Source organism: Phoenix dactylifera, chromosome 8 (assembly GCF_009389715.1).
Source record: "Phoenix dactylifera cultivar Barhee BC4 chromosome 8, palm_55x_up_171113_PBpolish2nd_filt_p, whole genome shotgun sequence".
In the NCBI taxonomy this organism is placed as follows: domain Eukaryota; kingdom Viridiplantae; phylum Streptophyta; class Magnoliopsida; order Arecales; family Arecaceae; genus Phoenix; species Phoenix dactylifera.
In genome coordinates, this window is record NC_052399.1 from 9460326 (window position 1) to 9479998 (window position 19673).

A 19673-nucleotide genomic window follows, 5' to 3' on the forward strand; every position below is an offset into this window, starting at 1 on the left:
GGAGTTTCAACTGATAGCTTTAGACACCACTAGCACTGAGGCTGAGTGGCTTAAAGATATACTAATAGACCTTCCTGTAAATGAATCACCTTTACCACATGTCTTCTTATATAGTGACTGTAAATCTGCAATAGATAAGTGCAACCAAGAAAATGCCAATGTAAAAATAAACAGACACTTAAAAGTGCGACATAAATCATTAAGATATAAATTAAAAAATAATGTTATTGCTTTGAATTTTATAAAACCAGAAAATAATTTGGCTGATCAGCTTACAAAAGATTTGTCTAAAACAGTAGTTCTAGAGTCGTCGAGGGGGATGGGGCTTAGCCCATAAAGATAGATCACCATGGTGGGAACCCAACCTTAAAAGGTTCAATGGATAGAAACAAACCGGAGTGTGACTAAAAGTTTAATAATTCAAAAGTTTTTAATAATTCAAAAAAATATTGCTACCATGTTTGGAAGCATTGGACGGAGGACATTGCATGTTCTTAAATAGTGATGTTTAGTTAGATTTAGTGAAACTTGAGAGAAATGTTGGCATGTTGTCAATGTCAAAAATAGTATGCATGGATAAATATATGATATCACGTGAATACAACAATACAACGGAGTTTATGTCAATTTTAAAACCCTGTAATTAATTGTTCCCTTCAAGGGAAACATGGCTCTTTTCTTACTCTTCACAGGCTCTTCCTCCAGTAACCGAATTCAGGTGTAGATGATTGCAAATTAGTCAGATTGGACTAGATCATGAGTGTTCTTGATCCAATTTGGTTTTTTATTCGGATTCTAATATTAGACCTAGATTCAACCCAAAGATCGGGTTGGGTTGGGTTTGTCTATAATCCGGTCTCAACCTAAAAAATTGGGATTCGGATTGGGTCTGGTTCGAGTTCGAGTCAGGATTAAGACTGTACATATGTAGAGTTCTGCAACTAAGGTCTATATTCCGTGATAGCATTGAGATTGTAAACCACACTACATTAAAAAAGTCCGATAGTTAAAGATTCATGACATTGTTTTTATTTATTTCATACATTTTGGATTTCAAAATCTGATACATTGGGCGGCTTTTCATGGTAAAAATCAACTTAGCCGTGGGCAGGTTTCAGATCTTCAGGCATTTGCATTTACGCCCCATTCTTGAAAACTAAGGATGCAAATGGGTCCGGTTGGGTCGGGTTTTGAGTGACCCCGATCTAATCCAGTTTCTTGTTCAGGTTTTAATTTTGGACCCAGATCCAACCCAATAAAAAATTTGGTCGGGTCCACCGCTAAAATTTTTAACTCAACGAATCATTCGGATTAGGTCGGGTCCATGTATAACCCAGACCTATCCCAAAAAATTCGGATCCGATTTGGATCAACCCATCCACGGCTTCAGAACTTGTTTACACCTCCGCAGGCTCAAAAAATTTTATAGATTCGGATCGGGCCAAGTCGTAGGATTGAAAATCCAAAATTATCCAATCCAAAATAAACCTAGACCCAACCCAAAAAATAGAACGGGTCTAATTCTAGGACCCGACCAGGCCCATGATCCTTCAAAATGGATCGGGTCGGATCGGGTCACGGGTCAATCCAATCCATTTGCAGCCTTATTGAAAACTCATATATTGGAACACAATGCAATGCTAGATCAAAAGGTAAGTCCCGGATTTTAGATTTTCAAAGAAACCGGAGAATAGTCTTTTTTTCATGCTGTTAAAACTGCATTAGTTAATTAAAAATTAGATTCTCAACATGTAAAGTAATCTTGTAACGAACAAAAATATTAGACAAAATACTTAAGTTGTCACTGCAAATATTCTTAATAAGCAATATGATGAGACGGAAGCAAACCCATAAATAGAAGAAAACAGATTCATGGGTTTTTCTCTAGTAGAAGTAAATAAACCTGCCTAGAATATTTCTATAGACACCTAAGACAACATTTGTTGCAGGTACATATGTGGCATCGTATTCCCATCATAAGAGATTGGAATCTCAGTTCCCTATATCTCCTTCTTCCAAAGAGCTACATCACAGAGGCCAAATTTGGCTGTCTTCTGTATCTCTCTGATCCAAAGAGCAACTTCTCATTTGCCAGTTCGAACTTGGCACGGCATCAACAACTACACAACCCAAGCCATCAACTTGAGACTTCCTCTGCAACTGCTTCAAGTGAACAATTGCATCATACAAACTCCACCCGCTTTATCATTTTGAAAGTTTCAGTCAGCGGTTTCTTCGCCTCTTCTGAAGTTATTTTCTTTTGCATGTCAAACTCAATGGCGAAATCTTAAAAGGATTTGGTTCCTATTGCTATGATTGCGAACAGAATTTCAGCACCAAGCATATGCCTTTGATTTGGTCACATCTAGATTTTTTGGACCACACAGACAAAAGAAACAAGATATTTGCCTAAACACCATTTATTGATTTATGTAGCGTAATCAACGACAATGCATTGATCTTGGACATTTCAAGTTTTCTAGTAGTATTTCCGCTTGTCGCTAGGTGGAAATTCAACTCAATTCTGAGCGTTATTCGGATTATTGTAGGCATGATCTAATCCTAAGCAGCAGAGCTTGGTTTACAAAGTAATGCTGCCATTTTTAATCATCCATTCCAAGCTCCAATGGTCTTCAACATTCTTCAGGGTCCAGTAGGCCCATCCAAAGGTGGCCTGCCCATAGACATTTAATTGGGCCTGCGCAAACCTTTGATAGTCCTCCTTTGTTGCTCCTTTCACCTCCCATTCTGCCACCCATTCCCCTGCAGCACAATTAATCAATCATCAATTTCAGCCGACGACAGATCGAAAACGACGATAGGAAGGTCTTGAATCGGCAATTTACCAACAAAAGTGAGGGGGCCATTAGATCTGGTTATGGTAGCAAGGTCCTTGGCTCGGTTGTTGTTAATGTAGTCGATGTTTTGTTGCACCGTCGAGCCATTGAACTGATTGGAGAAGAGATTGTAGTAGTGGACGTCGATGACAGAGCCCTGGAATCCGCTGGCAAACCCGAGGAGCTCCGTCGGGTCGGCCGATAGTCGGTTCGACATAATCACGTAGGCATCGGATGTGTATTTGCGAACAGTGTTGTATCCAGCTTGATAGTACTTTTTCAGGCTATCTAGCGTTACCCCGGGTGCTCGCGGCTCGTTGATAAGCTCAATTGCAAGGAGGCTTGAGTCTTTAGCATACCTTCGTGGAGAAAAGGAAGGTCATGAGTTCTGCACTCTGGTTACCTACTTTGCAGAAAAAACTTGACCTGGTTTGAGTCCAACAACAGTGGATCTAAACTAAGTTAAAAACCATGTTCATGACCCAAAACATTCGCATGGGATTGGATCCACATTGAGCTTAAGTTTATGAGCCAACCTGTTCTGTGGGCTTTTTAGCATTGGTAGTTCTTAGAGAAAAATACCAGCAGGTAAAAATAATTTGGAAAATTACTATCCTATCCCTCTAAAGACTCCACTATAACGAAAAGTTCTTGTTAATTAAATCTAAAACATCCGGTTCAGAGACTTTCCAAACTGTAATTCCCGGTCCCTGAGCCCCTTTTATTTTAAAATAAGATACCAAAAATGCCCCTTCCCTCATGATCTCCCATTCTTCCAAAGAAGAAGAATTTCAGAGACTTTCCAAACTGTAATCTCCCAGCCGCGGCCACCACCGACCGCGGCCCGCCCCCTCCCGCGGCCGCCGCTGGCCTCGGCTCGCCTCCTCCCAAGCCCCCTCCCGCGGCCGCGCCGCCGAAAATGCCTCCGCCCTCGCCCCCACGATGGGAAGGTGCCGAAGAAGAGGAAGAAGGGCGCCCTTCCATGTCCTGCGGCTGTCGCCGGCCACGGCCCGCCCTCCTCCAGCGTCTGCCGTAGCCCAGCCCCTTTCCGGCGCCGCCGGCCTTGCGGAAGGAGAAGAAAGAAGAAGAAGGGAAGAGAGAAGAAAAAAAAAGAAAAAGTTTGAACTGGGTTCGACTTCTGCTCTGCTGGGGTTGACTCGTGAGAATCTTGGGTCGACTCGCCTACTTCTACAACAATTTTCTAAGAACACTTAACTGTGTGCACAGTCCTATTAACTGTGTTCGTAGACAACTTAATTGTATGCCACCAGCTCGCGGGAGGAGAAGAAAGAAGAAAGAAGAAGAAGGGAAGAAGAGAAGAAAAAAAAGGAAAAAAAAAAGAAAAAAAGGAAAAAATAAAAATAAAGTTAAATAAGCTGGGAACACAGTTAAATAAGTTTGGAACACACTTAATCTAGCATGGCACACGGTTAAATAAGCTTGGAACACAATTAAATCATCCCGGAACACACTTATTCTACCCTGGAACACAGTTATTTCAACTGTACACAGTTATTTTTTTTCGGAACACAATTATTTTGTCTGCGAACACAATAAATAGAACTGTGCACACAGTTAAGTGTTATTAGAAAATTGTTGTAGACTTATGCTGAGCTGGGGTTGAGCTGGGGTCGACCCCTGAAGAGCTGGAGTCGATCCTTGAAATCAGGCAGAAAAACAGCTCTCTGGAAAGCCCAAGAGAGTCGACTCCAGGTGAGCAGGGGTCAACTCATGCTGTTAAGGGGTCGACTCTAGGTGAGCAGGGGTCGACCCCACGTCTGTGAACACAGTTAAGTTGTCTGTAAACACAGTTAACTTGTTTGTGGATACAGTTAAGTTGTCTGTGAACACTGTTAACTTGTCTAGGAACACAGTTAACTTGTCTAGGAATACAGTTGTCTAAGAACATAGTTGTTTAGGAACACATTTAAGTTGTCTGTAAACACAGTTGTCTAGGAACACAGTTAAGTTGTCTAGGAACACAGTTAACTTGTCTAGGAACACAGTTAAGTTGTTTGGGAACACAATTAACTTGTCTAGAAACACAATTAACTTGTCTAGGAACATAGTTAACTTGTATAAGAACACAGTTAATTTGTCTAGGAACACAGTTAAGTTGTCTGTGAACACAGTCAACTTATCTGTGAATACAGTTAAGTTGTCTGTGAACACAGTTAACTTGTCTAGGAACACAGTTAAGTTGTCTGTGAACACAGTTAACTTGTCTAGAAACACAGTTGTCTAGGAACACAGTTAAGTTATTTGGGAATACAGTTAAGTTGTCTGTGAACACAGTTAACTTGTCTAGAAATACAGTTGTCTAGAAACATAGTTAAGTTGTTTAGGAACACAGTTAACTTGTTTAGGAATACAGTTAATTTGTCTAGGAACACAGTTATCTAGGAACACAGTTAAGTTGTCTGTGAACACAGTTAAGTTGTCTGTGAACACAGTTAAGTTGTCTAGGAACATAGTTAACTTGTCTAGGAACACAGTTGTCTAGAAACACAGTTAAATTGTTTGGGAACACAATTAACTTGTCTAGGAACACAGTTAACTTGTCTAGGAACACAGTTAATTTGTCTGTGAAGACAGTTAACTTGTTTAGAAAAACCTGAGAGAGTCGACTCCAGATGAGCAGGGGTTGACTCGTGCTGTTAAGGGGTTGACTCCAGGTGAGCAGGGGTCGACCCCATGTCTGTGAATACAGTTAAGTTGTCTGTGAACACAGTTAACTTGTCTGTGAACACAGTTAAGTTGTCTGTGAATACAGTTAACTTGTCTAGGAACACAGTTAACTTTATTTTTATTTTTATTTTTATTTTCTTTTATTTTCTTCTTTTTCTTTCCTTTTCTTTCTTTCTTTTCTTTTTCTTTTCTTTTTTTCTTCTCTTCTTCACTTTCTTTCTTTCTTCTTCCTTCTCCTCTCACGAGGCCGGCAGCTACGGAAGGGGGCCGGACGGTGGCAGCCGCAGGAGGGGGCTACCGGGGGGGAGTCACAGCCGGAGGCGGCTGCGGCAGCCACGGCTGGCCAGCGGCTCCTCTTCTTCGGCACCTCCCCACCGTGGGGGCGGAGGCATTCCCGGCGGCGCGAAAGGGGGTAGCGGGCACGGGAGGGGGCGGGCCATGGCCGGCGGCAGGCGCGGGAAGGGGCTCGAGAGGGGGGAGGCTGTGGCCGGCGGCTACCTTTTTCTTCTCCTTCTTCGGTGGGAATGGGAGAGGCGGGGGCATTTTCGTCCCATAAAGCAATGTTGAAATATATATGGACCGGTTGTTAAACAACCGGTCAACAGGGATTTAATGTTAAAGTTCGGTCAATAAATGGACCGCTAAACAAGTTCCCCAAAATAATTCTCTCTTTTGTGTCTTCCATATTGCATATATATTTTTTGTGAGGAACTCTATAGTCCAAACATACGAAAGCTTTTCGATAAAAGCATCAAATGTTTCAAGCCATATATCATGAAATTTGCGCAATATGTATCATCGGCATATTGTCGATGCATGCCACCGAAGATAATTGTACATGCTTAGTCCATGTATTATGGAGATTATTTTGATTGGGGTATTGAACTAATGATATAGTTGACTGGAGGAAGGAAAAGACAAGGAAGGCCTACCTAGCTGTGAGAAAATCTATCACTGCAACCGTCTGATCTATATAGGAATCATTCTGACCCCATTCTTGAGAACCATCTCTTGTGCCACTGTGGGCATCCCCATTCTGTGATCCAGGTGCGGCATGGAGGTCCACAATGACCTTTATATTATACTTCCTGCACATCAAGACAGGGCAAGACAAGAGTTTAGATTAGCAAATTCCGGAACAGAACATCAGGAGTGGATTCCTCCTCACCCTGCCCATGCGAAAGCATTATCCAAAGCTTGGAGGGACCCGCCAACAAAAGGCTTTGGAGGATTCGGGTCGCTGGCTATCCACCACCCAACTGGAATTCTTACAGCATTCAGTCCATTCTGGGATATGAAACTGAAGTCATCCTCCACTATGAAGCTGCTCCAATGCTCCTGCCACCATTCATAAAACAAGTTGAAGACATAATTACACACTCCACCACTAAATCTTAGAGATCCAACTAATATCTTAGCGTATCCAAGCGGGCAAGTCGGCTTGTCAAAGACAACACTACAGCTTGACCACTAGAGCCAAAAATGTCGAGCTTCAGGAGATGACGATTTCTAAAAGTTAGGCCCCACATAGCAGGATATGGTCATGAGTACAATAATTTACTGCTGACCGTTCATAAAAGTTGGATAATCTCCAGCTGGGCAAACGTTGACAAGTCAAAGTCAAAGAATTGACTCATAAAGCCTCTCTCTCTCTCTCTCTCTCAATTACCTTCATGACTTGTGGAGCCTTTTCTGGTCCATAGCCATTGGTGACTTGGTACTCCCCTTGCAGTTTCGGTGTGGCAACTATAGTCATCCGGAAGACAGAAGGATCATCATCTCCCCAGCTGGTACTCCCAGGGTAGTCCGCAGTCACCAACACATCCGTTTTCGCCTGCGAACAACCAAAGCTCGGCGTTGAAGAAGAAAAGAGGCAAATGGATATCGACAGCAACAATGTACATAAATTGTTGCGAAGAAAATTTGCACCCCGATCAGTACCTGTATGAAGAATCCATTTGGTGCTTTGATCCGAACTCGGTTCGGGTCATCGTTATTCCTCACAATCTCAAGTGTCTCTGATTGGCCAGGATCAGTCGAGACCGCCACAACACCATCTCCTTGGCTGCTGAGGCCTACGAATTGCTTATCGAAAACCTTAAATTGGAAGGTGGACTCTGTGATTCTCCACAGCTGGTTTGATATAAGATCAAGATTAGTTGCTCAAAATCTTGATATAGAGATAATAAGAAACCAGAGCAATAATAACACAAACCGTGAAGGTTTCCCAACCCGAAGCACTAGTCCGATTCGCGACGATGATCGTTCCGCCGCCATCCTCAGCGGACAAGTACATCTGCTGCGTCACGGACTCGAATTGGAGGTGGGTGCCATCCTAGAGTTAAAGGCGGGCATTATTGAGAGGAAGTTGAGCAAGATATTTGAACATACGTAAACAAAACTCAGCGGCTGAAACTAAGAATCGAACCTCGGGAACCATTAGAAAACAATGCTACTGAAATCAACAAATATCTCATCAAGCCAAGGATTCCAATATCCTAAAACAAGAGAATGGAATTCAAACTCATGTAGATAATGCAGAAAGCAAGGGTTGTGGTACCAAGAGATCGTTGTTGATAGGTATGCCATCAAAGAGGGATGGCTTGATCCAGCCCTCAGTCACCAGCCATCCTCCGAGGTTGACAGCCTTAATTGGGAAAGAAGGGGTGGCTCTGGCAGCAGAGGAGAAGGAAAAGTGGCATGAGAGTACGAGGAGAATCGGCAGCCATTTTAGAAGGTGGGGGACTGCCACAACTCTCTCTCTCTCTCTCTCTCTCTCGGCTTGTAAGGTTTTCTGGTGGAGGAGAATGTATAGAGGTTTGGAATCTTGAGCTGGATGGCCTCACCCCAATCTTTTCTCTGACAAGTATATAGAAAGTCCAAATACTTCCAGAAGGATAAATCGAGTGGTGGGAGGCCCTTGGGACCTGGCCAATGATACAAAGCCTAAGAAAGAAGCCATTGGATTTTTGGAAAAGGCCGAAACTTGTCATGCAATGATAGCGTGCCTTTGAGGGTAAGAAACACTATGTTAAAAATGAGTTTTTCGCATTCTTAGCTACTGGTGCAAGAAAAAAACGTCGGCAATTTGGTCATCGCGCCAAAATTTACCGATACTTCTTAATAACGTCGGAAGGAATCCAGATTAGATGACGCTTGTAAGCTTCGTACTAAGCTTTGGCCTCGGACATACGATGGGAATAGGGAGCCTAGGCCTAAGATGACGCGTATAAGCGTTATCGGAGGCCATTTTCCCTCCACCCAAACAAGATATAAGTCGTCCTTCCGCTTTTGGTGCCCTAAAGCACAACCCAGCCACCGCCGAAGAGGAGAAGCAATGAGATGAAGTCGGTCGGTCGGTCCCCATCTGCAAGGACGACGAGGTCCAGGTCGTGCGAATGATACAAAGCCTAAGAAAGAAGCCATTGGACTTTTGGAAAAGGCCGAACCTTGTCATGTGCTTGATGTAATGATAGCGTGCCTTCAAGGGTAAGAAACACAACAGTAAAAATGAGTTTATTGGACTCTTAGCTACCGACGCAAGAAAGAAGCGTCGGTAATTTGGTCATCGCGCCAAAATTTGCCGACGCTTCTTAGTAACGTTAGAAGGAATCCGGATTAGACGACGCATATAAGCGTCATCGGAGGCCAAAGCTGGCCTCGGACACACGATGGAAATGGAGAGCCTGGGCCTAAGACAACGCTTATAAGCATCGCTGGAGGCCATTTTCCCTCGTTCCAAACAAGATATAAGTCGTCCTTCTGCAATTTGGTGCCCTCAAGCACAACCCATCCGCCGACAGAGAGGAGAAGCGATGAGATGAAGTCGGTCAGTCGGTCCCCATCCGCAAGGATGATGAAGTCCAGGTCGTGCAAATGATACAAAGCCTAAGAAAGGAGCCATTGGACTTTTGAAAAAGGCCGAACCTTGTCATGTGCTTGATGTAATGATAGCATGCCTTCGAGGGTAAGAAACTCTACAGTAAAAATGAGTTTCTTGGACTCATAGCTGCCGATGTAAGAAAGAAGCATCGGCAATTTGGTCACCGCGCCAAAAATTACCGATGTTTCTTAGTAACGTCGGAAGGAATCCGGATTAGATGACGCTTATGAGTATTGTCCCATGCTTTGGCCTGCGACAATGCTTATAAGCATTGTCGGAGGCCAAAGCTGGCCTCGGACACACGATGGGAATGGGGAGCTTAGGCCTAAGACAACACTTATAAGCATCGTCAGAGACCATTTCTCCTCCACCCAAACAAGATACAAGTTGTTCTTCCACAATTTGGTGCCCTCGAGCACAACCTAGCCGCCGGCAGAGAGGAGAAGTGATGATATGAAGTCAGTCAGTCGGTTCCCATCCGCAAGGATGATGAGGTCCAGGTCGTGCGAATGATACAACGTCTAAGAAAGAAGCCATTGGACTTTTGGAAAAGGCCGAACCTTGTCATGTGCTTGATGTAATGATAGTGTGCCATCGAGGGTAAGAAACACTATAGTAAAAATGAGTTTTTTGAACTCTTAGTTGCCGACGTGAGAACGAAACATCGGCAATTTGGTCACTGCACCAAAATTTGCCGACGCTTCTTAGTAACATCGGAAGGAATCCGGATTAGACGACGCTTATGAGCATCGTACCAAGCTTTGGCCTCCAACGACACTTAAAAGCATTGTCGGAGGCCAAAGCTCGCCTCGGACACATGATGGGAATGGAGAGCCTGGACCTAAGACAACGCTTATAAGCATCGTCGGAGGCCATTTTCCCTCAACCCAAACAAGATATAAGTCATCCTTCCGCAATTTGGTGCCCTCAAGCACAACCCAGCCGCCGGCAGAGAGGAGAAGCGATGAGATGAAGTCGGTCGGTCGGTCGGTCAGTCTCCGTCCGCAAGGACGACGAGGTCCAGGTCGTGCGAATGATACAAAGCCTAGGAAAGAAGCCATTGGACTTTTGGAAAGGCCAAACCTTGTCATGTGCTTGATGTATTGATAGCATGCCATCGAGGGTAAGAAACACTATAGTAAAAATGAGTTTTTTGGACTCTTAGTTGCAGACGTAAGAAAGAAGCGTTGGCAATTTGGTCACCGCACCAAAATTTGCCGACGCTTTTAGTAACGTCGGAAGGAATCTAGATTAGACGACGCTTATGAGAGTCGTACCAAGCTTTGGCCTCCGACGATGCTTATAAGCGTCGTCGAAGGCCAAAGTTGGCCTCGGACACACGATGGGAATGGGGAGCCTGGGCCTACGACAACGCTTATAAGCGTCATTGGAGGCCATTTCCCCTCCACCCAAACAAGATATAAGTCGTCCTTCCACAATTTGGTGCCCTCAAGCACAACCCAGCCACCAGCAGAGAGGAGAAGCGATGAGATGAAGTCGGTCAATCGGTCTCCGTCCACAAGGACAACGAGGTCCAGGTCGTGCGCGGCACTTACAAAGGCCGAGAGGGCAAGGTCGTGCAAGTCTACCGCAAAAAGTGGGCCATCCACATTGAGCCAATCACCCGCAAGAAGGTGAATGGATCCACCCAGCTCCTTCGGAGTACAGCCAGCTCCTTTGCGGTGATACACTGGGTGGACAAAATCGGCTGCCTTGGAGCTCCTTGGGCCACCGCAGACCACGTCGGAGCCGGCCTGGTCATCCCCGGAGGAGGTCCCGCTCTCCCCCATTTGGATGCAAAGGGTCGTCGCCCCGCAATGGCCTCCAATCTGGCCGGCACACTAACTCTGCGATCCACCATCAGTGTCGTCCACCGAGTGTTCGAAGAAATGCCAACATAGCAGCCCAATCGCACCAGGCATCTCCCCAACTTAGGATTCTTAGCATTTGCTGTCTCTGTTATTGTATGTTCCGTAGCTTCAGTGACTGGGAGGACTATTGAGAGTTTCGCTTTTTATTTCCTCTTTTGATCTAGATAAATCTCATGTTTTAGTACTTATAGATTACCTCAGGAAATGTGGTTTGAGAATTGGCTTCAAACAAGAAAGTGCTTCTATCATATTAATCATAAAATCGGCTTGATGACATTGCATTGATGGCGTTCTCTTCGTATTTGAAGCTAATACTATGCTTTTTTTGGTCATCCTTGTGGAAGAAGAGATTTTCTGTTGTTCTAAAAATTTATTTATTTTGATAAATTTTGGTTTTATAGTTACTCTACTGGCAGTTAGCGACGCTTTTTACAAGCGTCAGCAGATTTTTTTTTCACTCTCATATTGCCGACGTTTTTGCAACGCTTTCTAAAGCATCGGCAATAAAATTACCGATGCTTATAAGTGACGGTATGTGCTCTAAAAAGCATTGAAAAAGATAATTTTTTTTAGTGAAAATAGGTCTAAGCCAACAATCTACGACATAAATGCATCTGCTTTGCTTTGGTCCAACCGGTGGTAGATTCAATTTATGTGCCGGTTCAATTTATTTGTTTCTTGTTTGTTAATTCAATGGTTGTTTCCGGTTTCTTGCATAGATGTGCATGTCAATAGGCTTGCAGACGATGGTATGCAGTTGTTTTTGAAGTTATTTTTCTCCTCTTTGATCGGACGGTGGGTCTTGGTATCATGGTAAGGTTGCTTGATTTTAAACATAATAATGGTATGCAGTTGTTTTTGAAGTTATTTCTCTCCTCTTTGATTCGACGGGTCTTGGTATCATGGTAAGGTTGCATTGAGATATCATTTCTTTGATTGAATTGCTCTAGTTCAACTTTTTTTTAGCCCATTTTATTAGCTTAATGAAATGTGCTGTTTAGCTAAAAAAATAGTTTACGCGATATTCGCTTGACGGTGCGAGTTTGAAATCGGGAAAAAAACAAACACTATATTATTTTTTTCGTGTACAAGTCGTGGTCCAACACAATGCCGACCTACTTGGCGCAAGTTTGATTCCACAAAGAATGGACCATATGCCACCTCTTTATGCAAAGATACTGGTTTGCAATGGCCATGGGATGCTAAAGAGGTCTACATTCTAAACTTTGCTAGGATTGTTTTCTCTTGAATCTTCCAAAAGCGGAGCACTCAGTGGATACTTTTACACCTGGTTTGGTTGGAGGAGGATCATCCCTTCATCTCTTTCCCTGTTGCAAGGAAGAATTGGGATCCACTGGCACAATTAATGCTACATGCCGATAAACTCATGAACAAGAGTGTAATCCAACTGTACTCATATAACCTTTTTTTTTGATGTAAAGGGGAGGCAGAAAGGAGCCACCCTGCTTTTATTAAAGATTAATCGTATTTACAACAGAGATGAGAGGCATAGATAAGTTACATCGTCAAAAGAAGAGAGGAACACATGCAAGAAAAGAAACTAAATGGTTCTAAACCAAGTGCCTGATAATCAGTGGAGGAAAGAACCTCATCCAGACCAATAAGTAAAAGCATTCATTGCCTAGAAGCTTCAAGCAATTTTACAAAGATTTTCAAGAAAAAATACCAGAATCCAGAATAGCCACAAGCTCCAAATTTCACAGGAGCTTGAAAAAATCTTTGAAACAAGAAAACAACCAATTTTTATTCCACGTCTGGTACCTTCTTTGAAGCATAATACAATATGCTGGAAGGCATAGGATGACGAACATGAGTTGTAGCTGAAAGAGACAAAGTTACAATCCTTCAGTCATTGAAGAGGCTGATTGCAGCTGAGGCACAGGTCGAAGGGGGGGCTGATCTGTTCTACAATGTCTTTCCTTTCTAGGACTGCATGACAGTTGAATGTAAGCTGGACATAATATGCTCCAATCATATTTGACTTCCAAAAGGATATCTCAGCAAAGATGTAGGTAGCTAAAAACTCCATCATATACAACCAATGGCAAAACCGTACTGAAAGGAAAAACAAGATCCTGCTCGAGCAATCTGAAATGAGAGCATTCCCTAGCAAAAAAAAAAAAAAAAAACTGATATAGTTCAACTGCATTAGTCATCCACAAGCTTAGAGATAACATTTCTCACTTTGGACCAAATTCTTTCCAGCTCCATTTGCGTAATAGGATCGCATAGCACCGCCTAGTCATTGAAAATTCTAAGTCCCTCTGCAGTAATCGAGGCAATTGAAGATCTTTTATTTAGAAAAATTCTGGAGTTCCACTCCTTCCAATAGGTCCAACATATAGCAGCAATCAACATGAGAATGACAGGCTGAGCACATTTTGTAAAATGGTTCAACCTCCAATCAATGCATAGATTTTCAAAGTTTAGTTAAGGATGAAGCACCCCAAGAGACGAACAAATGATCTTCCATAGAGTCGAAAAGAACTTACAAGTGTAGAAGAGATGATCAACAGTCTCATTTGTATCATGGAACAAAACACAACCGCCAAGATTCTTTTCCAATTTTTTTTCCAAAGTTCTCTAGTGTTAAGCTTCTTTTTCCAACACAATCAAAGAAAGCATTTGATTTTAAGTGGTATTGAAAGCTTCCACAATGAGTTAACAAATCTACATTTGATACTCCTGGTGTTTAAGAAGTAGTAAAGTGATTTTGTGGAGAAGGATCCATTGCTACTTAAGTTCCAATATATTTGGTCTTCTATCTGATTAAGAGTGACCGAAACCAAAAGAGACGAAAGATTAACAAACTGGGTTTGAGCTTCGAAGGAGGTAGAGGATGGCCTCCTAAGCTTCCAAGACATAGAATGTGGGTTATAATGATCGACAACCGTGCCATTTTTCCTCCTACTAAGATTATATAAAGCAGAAAATAGGAATTGGAGGGGTGCATCACAAATCCAAAGATCTTTCCAAAATAGTGTATTATGTCCATTGCCAATTTTGAACTGAGTTCTATTCCAAAAGACAGGGAGAGCATTAATAACGTCACGCCATAGATTAAAACATCTTCTAATAGGTTTCCAACTCATAGATAATTTGACTTTTCTATGGCATGCAAATTGTACTTGCTTTCTCCAAATTTTTTGGTCATTTGAAAAATATCTCCATCCCCATTTTGATAATAGGGACATACTAAATTCAGCCAGATCCTTGACTCCCAAATATCCATCCTCCTTTTGAAGACAAACTGTACTCCAATTAACCTTATATGATACTCCATGATACCTCGAAGAGCTTGACCATAGAAAAGATCTTCAATATTTATCAATCCTCTTGATCACCCATGCCGGGAGCTTGTAAATTGACATATAATAGATAGGGAGAAAGGACAGTACAGAGTTGATTAATGTTAACCTCCTCCTCAAAAGATAAAAATTTGCTTTTCCATGTTGCCAGTCTAGCCTCAACTCTTTGAATCAAGACCATCCAGTTAGCTTTAGTAGGTTTACCCCCACAAAGAGGAAGCCCAAGGTATTTGATTGGAAGAGATGAGCAACTACAATTTAGCCAACCTGCGTATTTTGTTACAGCCATGTTGTCCTGTCCAATAGCTGAGATGGAGCTTTTATGATAGTTAATAGCAAGCCTGAATATCATTTCAAAACAATAGAGAATGATTTTCAAAACAGTCATATACTCCTTTCTAGCACGATTGAACACCGGAGTGTGGTCCGCATATTGTAAAATCTTCGTCCCTCCACAGATCCAAGGATTACTAAGCCCTTCAAAAATCTTAGCCGCTGCGGCACAGTGTACTCATATAACCTAGAATAAAGCTTCCAGGCCTACGACTTACATGTGCATAGCTCTGTTTTTTCGAATAAAGGATGAGAAAATTTCATCCGAAGCTTAATTTCAATGAGCAAGTTTAAAGCATAGTAATAAATCTAGGGTGATGTTTCACACAAAATTCTGTGATGTATCAGTCATTCAAATAACAAAGGTTCAATCTTTTCCCTTCTTATAGTTAACTTTGCAATGTCCCTGCTGCCCATTCATTGACGTAAGCATGTCAAATAATGAAAAAATGTATAGATATGGTCATATAGGGACAGGGGGTTGTATCTTTAGCGTGAAAGAAGGATTGGCTTTTCTTCGCACGAATCCATCGTTGGATCCTGCAATAGTCATGTCAAGATCTGTGCATGAGGTTGATCGAAGAAGTCCGGAGTGCTTTCAGAACTGTATGGAGCATGATCCAATGGTCGACAATGTGAAAAAAGATCAATTATTTCTTAGTGCGAAAGATACAACCCGAACCCTCATACAGAACAGAGTGCGGATCCCTTGCAGCAAGGAGTCAGGGGGGTTGGGGCAAGTGGGCTGGTCCAGATTTGAACCGGTTGAGTTGGCAGACCTGGTCAAAATTTTCCACTCCTACTCCTAAATTTTCCGCTCCTACTTCTCCTATCTAGAATATTTTTATAGACACTTAAGACAACATTTGTTGCAGGTACATATATGGCACCCTATTCCCATCATAAGAGATTGGAATCTCGGTTCCCTCTATCTCCTTCCAAAGAGCTACACCACAGCGGCCAAGTTTGGCTGTCTTCTGTATCTCTCTGATCCAAAGAGCATCAGCCACACATTTTCTGCCAGTAGTCTTCTCATTTGCCAGTTCGAACATGGCATGGCATCAACAACTACCCAACCCAAGCCATCAACTTGAGACTTCCTCTGCAACTGCTTCAAGTGAACAATAGCATCATACAAACTCCACCCGCTTTATCATTTTTAAAGTTTCAGTCAGCGGCTTCTTCACCTCTTCTGAAGTTATTTTCTTTCGGATGTCAAACTCAATGCTTAAAAGGATTTGGTTCCTATTGCTACTATTGCGAACAGAATTTCAGCACCAAGCAAAGAAACAAGATATTAGCCTAAACACCATTTATTGATTTATGTAGCGTAATCAACGACAATGCATTGATCTTGGACATTTCGAGTTTTCTAGTAGTATTTCCGCTTTTCGCTAGGTGGAAATTCAACTCAATTCTGAGCGTTATTCAGATTATTGTAGGAATGATCTAATCTTGAGCAGCAGAGCTTGGTTTACAAAGTAATGTAGCCATTTTTAATCATCCATTCCAAGCTCCAATGGTTGTCAACATTCTTCAGGGTCCAGTAGGCCCATCCAAAGGTGGCCTGCCCATAGACTTTTAATTGGGCCTGCGCAAACCTTTGATAGTCCTCCTTTGTTGCTCCTTTCACCTCCCATTCTGCCACCCATTCCCCTGCAGCACAATTAATCAATCATCAATTTCAGCCGACGACAGATCGAAAACGACGATAGGAAGGTCTTGAATCGGCAATTTACCAACAAAAGTGAGGGGGCCATTAGATCTGGTTATGGTAGCAAGGTCGTTGGCTCGGTTGTTGTTAATGTAGTCGATGTTCTGTTGCACCGTCAAGCCATTGAACTGATTGGAGAAGAGATTGTAGTAGTGGGCGTCGATGACAGAGCCCTGGAATCCGCTGGCAAACCCGAGGAGCTCCGTCGGGTCGGCCGATAGTCGGTTCGACATAATCACGTAGGCATCGGATGTGTATTTGCGAACAGTGTTGTATCCAGCTTGATAGTACTTTTCTAGGCTATCTAGTGTTACCCCGGGTGCTAGCGGCTCGTTGATAAGCTCAATTGCAAGGAGGCTTGGGTCTTGAGCATACCTTCATGAAGAAAAGAAAGGTCATGAGTTCTGCACTCTGGTTACCTACTTTGCAGAAAAAATTGACCTGGTTTGAATCCAACAACAGTGGATCTAAACTAAGTTAAAACCCATGTTCATGACCCAAAACATGCTCATGGGGTTGGATCCACATTGAGCTTAAGTTTATAGCCCAACCTGTTCTGTTTGGTAGTTCTTAGAGAAAAATGCCAGCAGGTAAAAATAAATCTCTCTTTTGTGTCTTCCACATTGCATATATATTTTTTGTGAGGAACTCTATAGTCCAAATATACAAAAGCTTTTCGATAAAAACATCAAATGTTTCAAGCCATATATCATGAAATTTGCGCAATATGTATCATCGGCATATTGTCGATGCATGTCACCGAAGATAATTGTACATGCTTAATTAGGTCAGGTATTATGGAGATTATTTTGACTGGGGTATTGAACTAATGATATAGTTGAATGGAGGAAAGAAAAGACAAGGCAGGCCTACCTAGCTGTGAGAAAATCTATCACTGCAACCGTCTGATCTATATTGGCATCAGTCTTACCCCATTCTTGAGAACCATCTCTTGAGGCACTGTGCTCATTTCCATTCTGTGATCCGGGTGCGGCATGGAGGTCCACAATGACCTTTATATTATACTTCCTGCACATCAGGACAGGGCAAGACAAGACTTTAGATTAGCAAATTCCGGAACAGAACATCAGGAGTGGATTCCTCCTCACCCTGCCCATGCGAAAGCATTATCCAAAGCTTGGAGGGACCCGCCAACAAAAGGCTTTGGAGGATTCGGGTCGCTGGCTATCCACCACCCAACTGGAATTCTTACAGCATTCAGTCCATTCTGGGATATGAAACTGAAGTCATCCTCCACTATAAAGCTGCTCCAATGCTCCTGCCACCATTCATAAAACAAGTTGAGGCATAATTACACAATCCACCACTAAATCTTAGAAGAGATCCAAATAATATCTTAGCGTATCCAAGCGAGCAAGTCGGCTAGTCAAAGTAAGCACTATAGCTTGACAACTAGAGTCAAAAATGGCGAGCTACAGGAGATGATGATTTCTAAAAGTTAGGCACCACATTAGCAGGATATGGTCATGAGTACAATAATTTACTGCTGACCATTCATAAAAGTTGGATAATCTCTAGCTGGGTAAACGTTGACAAGTCAAAGTCAAAGAATTGACTCGTAAAGCCTCTCTCTCTCTCTCTCTCTCACTCACAATTACCTTCATGACTTGTGGAGCCTTTTCTGGTCCATAGCCATTGGTGACTTGGTACTCCCCTTGCAGTGTGGCAACTATAGTCATCAGGAAGACAGAAGGATCATCATCTCCCCAGCTGGTACTCTCAGGGTAGTCCGCAGTCACCAACACATCCGTTTTCGCCTGCGAACAACCAAAGCTCGGCGTTGAAGAAGAAAAGAGGCAAATGGATAGCAATAGACGAGCAATCGACAGCAACAATGTACATAAATTGTTGCAAAGAAAATTTGCACCCCGATCAGTACCTGTATGAAGAATCCATTTGGTGCTTTGATCCGAACTCGGTTCGGGTCATCGGCATTCCTCACAATCTCAAGTGTCTCTGATTGGCCAGGATCAGTCGAGACCGCCACAACACCATCTCCTTGGCTGCTGAGGCCTACGAATTGCTTATCGAAAACCTTAAATTGGAAGGTGGACTCTGTAATTCTCCACAGCTGGTTTGATATAAGATCAAGATTAGTTGCTCAAAATCTTGATATAGAGATAATAAGAAACCAGAGCAATAATAACACAAACCGTGAAGGTTTCCCAACCCGAAGCACTAGTCCGATTCGCGACGATGATCGTTCCGCCGCCATCCTCAGCGGACAAGTACATCTGCTGCGTCACGGACTCGAATTGGAGTTGGGTGCCATCCTAGAGTTAAAGGCGGGCATTATTGAGAGGAAGCTGAGCAAGATATTTGAACATACGTAAACAAAACTCAGCGGCTGAAACTAAGATTCGAACCTCGGGAACCAGTAGAAAACAAAGCTACTGAAATCGACAAATATATGCTAAAACAAGAGAATGGAATTCAAAGCAGCAAGTATGTGCTCATGTAGATAGTGCAGAAAGCAAGGGTTGTGGTACCAGGAGATCTTTGTTGGGTATGCCATCAAAGAGGGATGGCTCAATCCAGCCCTCGGTCACCAGCCATCCTCCGAGGCTGACAGCCTTCATTGGCGAAGAAGGGGTGGCTCTGGCAGCAGAGGAGAAGGAAGCGTGACATGAGAGTACGAGGAGAATTGGCAGCCATTTTAGAAGATGGCGGACTGCCATAACTCTCTCTCTATCTCTCTCTCGGCCTGTTAAGGTATTCGAGTGGAGGTGAATGTATAGAGGCTTGGAATCTTGAGCTGGATGGCCTCACCCCAATCTCTTTCTCGGACAGCCAAAAGTAGATAGAAAGTCGAACACTTCCAGAAGGATGAACCGAGTGGTGGTGGGGCCCTGGGCGAATGATCCAAAGACTAAGAAAGAAGCTATGGGACTTTTGGAAAAGGTCGAACCTAGTCATGTGCTAAAGATAATCATAACGTGCCTTCGGGGGTAAGAAATTGGGTCCAAGCGAACAATCCGGCGACTTAAGTGCGTCTGT

At 42.9% G+C, this 19673-nt stretch overlaps 2 protein-coding genes across 3 annotated transcripts; both read right to left on the reverse strand.

Annotated features, from left to right (window-relative positions):
• Nucleotides 1-1871: 1871 nt before the first annotated feature.
• Nucleotides 1872-11198, reverse strand: LOC108511655 (glucan 1,3-beta-glucosidase-like). Its single transcript, XM_039128548.1, has 9 exons — nucleotides 10877-11198; nucleotides 8086-8357; nucleotides 7741-7860; nucleotides 7467-7658; nucleotides 7195-7359; nucleotides 6694-6863; nucleotides 6458-6613; nucleotides 2847-3196; nucleotides 1872-2763 (listed from the first exon to the last, which is right to left on the reverse strand). Exons 1-9 carry the CDS (start codon nucleotides 11196-11198, stop codon nucleotides 2582-2584), a joined length of 1929 nt encoding a protein of 642 aa, XP_038984476.1. The 3' UTR covers nucleotides 1872-2581.
• A 5040-nt stretch (nucleotides 11199-16238) lies between these two features.
• On the reverse strand, nucleotides 16239-19440 carry LOC103717241 (probable glucan 1,3-beta-glucosidase A). Of its 2 annotated transcripts, XM_026808485.2 has the most exons (9): nucleotides 19166-19440; nucleotides 18830-18949; nucleotides 18556-18747; nucleotides 18275-18433; nucleotides 17765-17934; nucleotides 17529-17684; nucleotides 17000-17030; nucleotides 16681-16858; nucleotides 16239-16597 (listed from the first exon to the last, which is right to left on the reverse strand). In XM_026808485.2, the coding sequence occupies exons 1-9, from the start codon at nucleotides 19352-19354 to the stop codon at nucleotides 16416-16418; spliced, it is 1377 nt and encodes a 458-aa protein (XP_026664286.1). In that variant the 5' UTR covers nucleotides 19355-19440; the 3' UTR covers nucleotides 16239-16415. The 2 variants fall into 2 exon arrangements, with proteins under 2 accessions (XP_026664286.1, XP_017700701.1); XM_017845212.3 differs by having other exon boundaries at nucleotides 16681-17030; nucleotides 19166-19438.
• Between the last annotated feature and the right edge of the window lie 233 nt (nucleotides 19441-19673).

Excerpts from the sequence above, each read along its gene's own strand:
- LOC108511655 (XM_039128548.1), bottom strand. The coding sequence starts at position 11,198 with ATGGGGGAGAGCGGGACCTCCTCCGGGGATGACCAGGCCGGCTCCGAC. Across the intron at positions 7,360-7,466 it reads CAAATGGATTCTTCATACAG|GCGAAAACGGATGTGTTGGT; the intron begins GTACTGATCGGG and ends GGTTGTTCGCAG. Across the intron at positions 6,614-6,693 it reads AATGCTTTCGCATGGGCAGG|GAAGTATAATATAAAGGTCA; the intron begins GTGAGGAGGAAT and ends CTTGATGTGCAG.
- LOC103717241 (XM_017845212.3), bottom strand. The coding sequence starts at position 19,354 with ATGGCAGTCCGCCATCTTCTAAAATGGCTGCCAATTCTCCTCGTACTC. Across the intron at positions 17,935-18,274 it reads AGGCTCCACAAGTCATGAAG|GAGCATTGGAGCAGCTTTAT; the intron begins GTAATTGTGAGT and ends GAATGGTGGCAG. Across the intron at positions 16,598-16,680 it reads TGGCCCCCTCACTTTTGTTG|GGGAATGGGTGGCAGAATGG; the intron begins GTAAATTGCCGA and ends ATTGTGCTGCAG.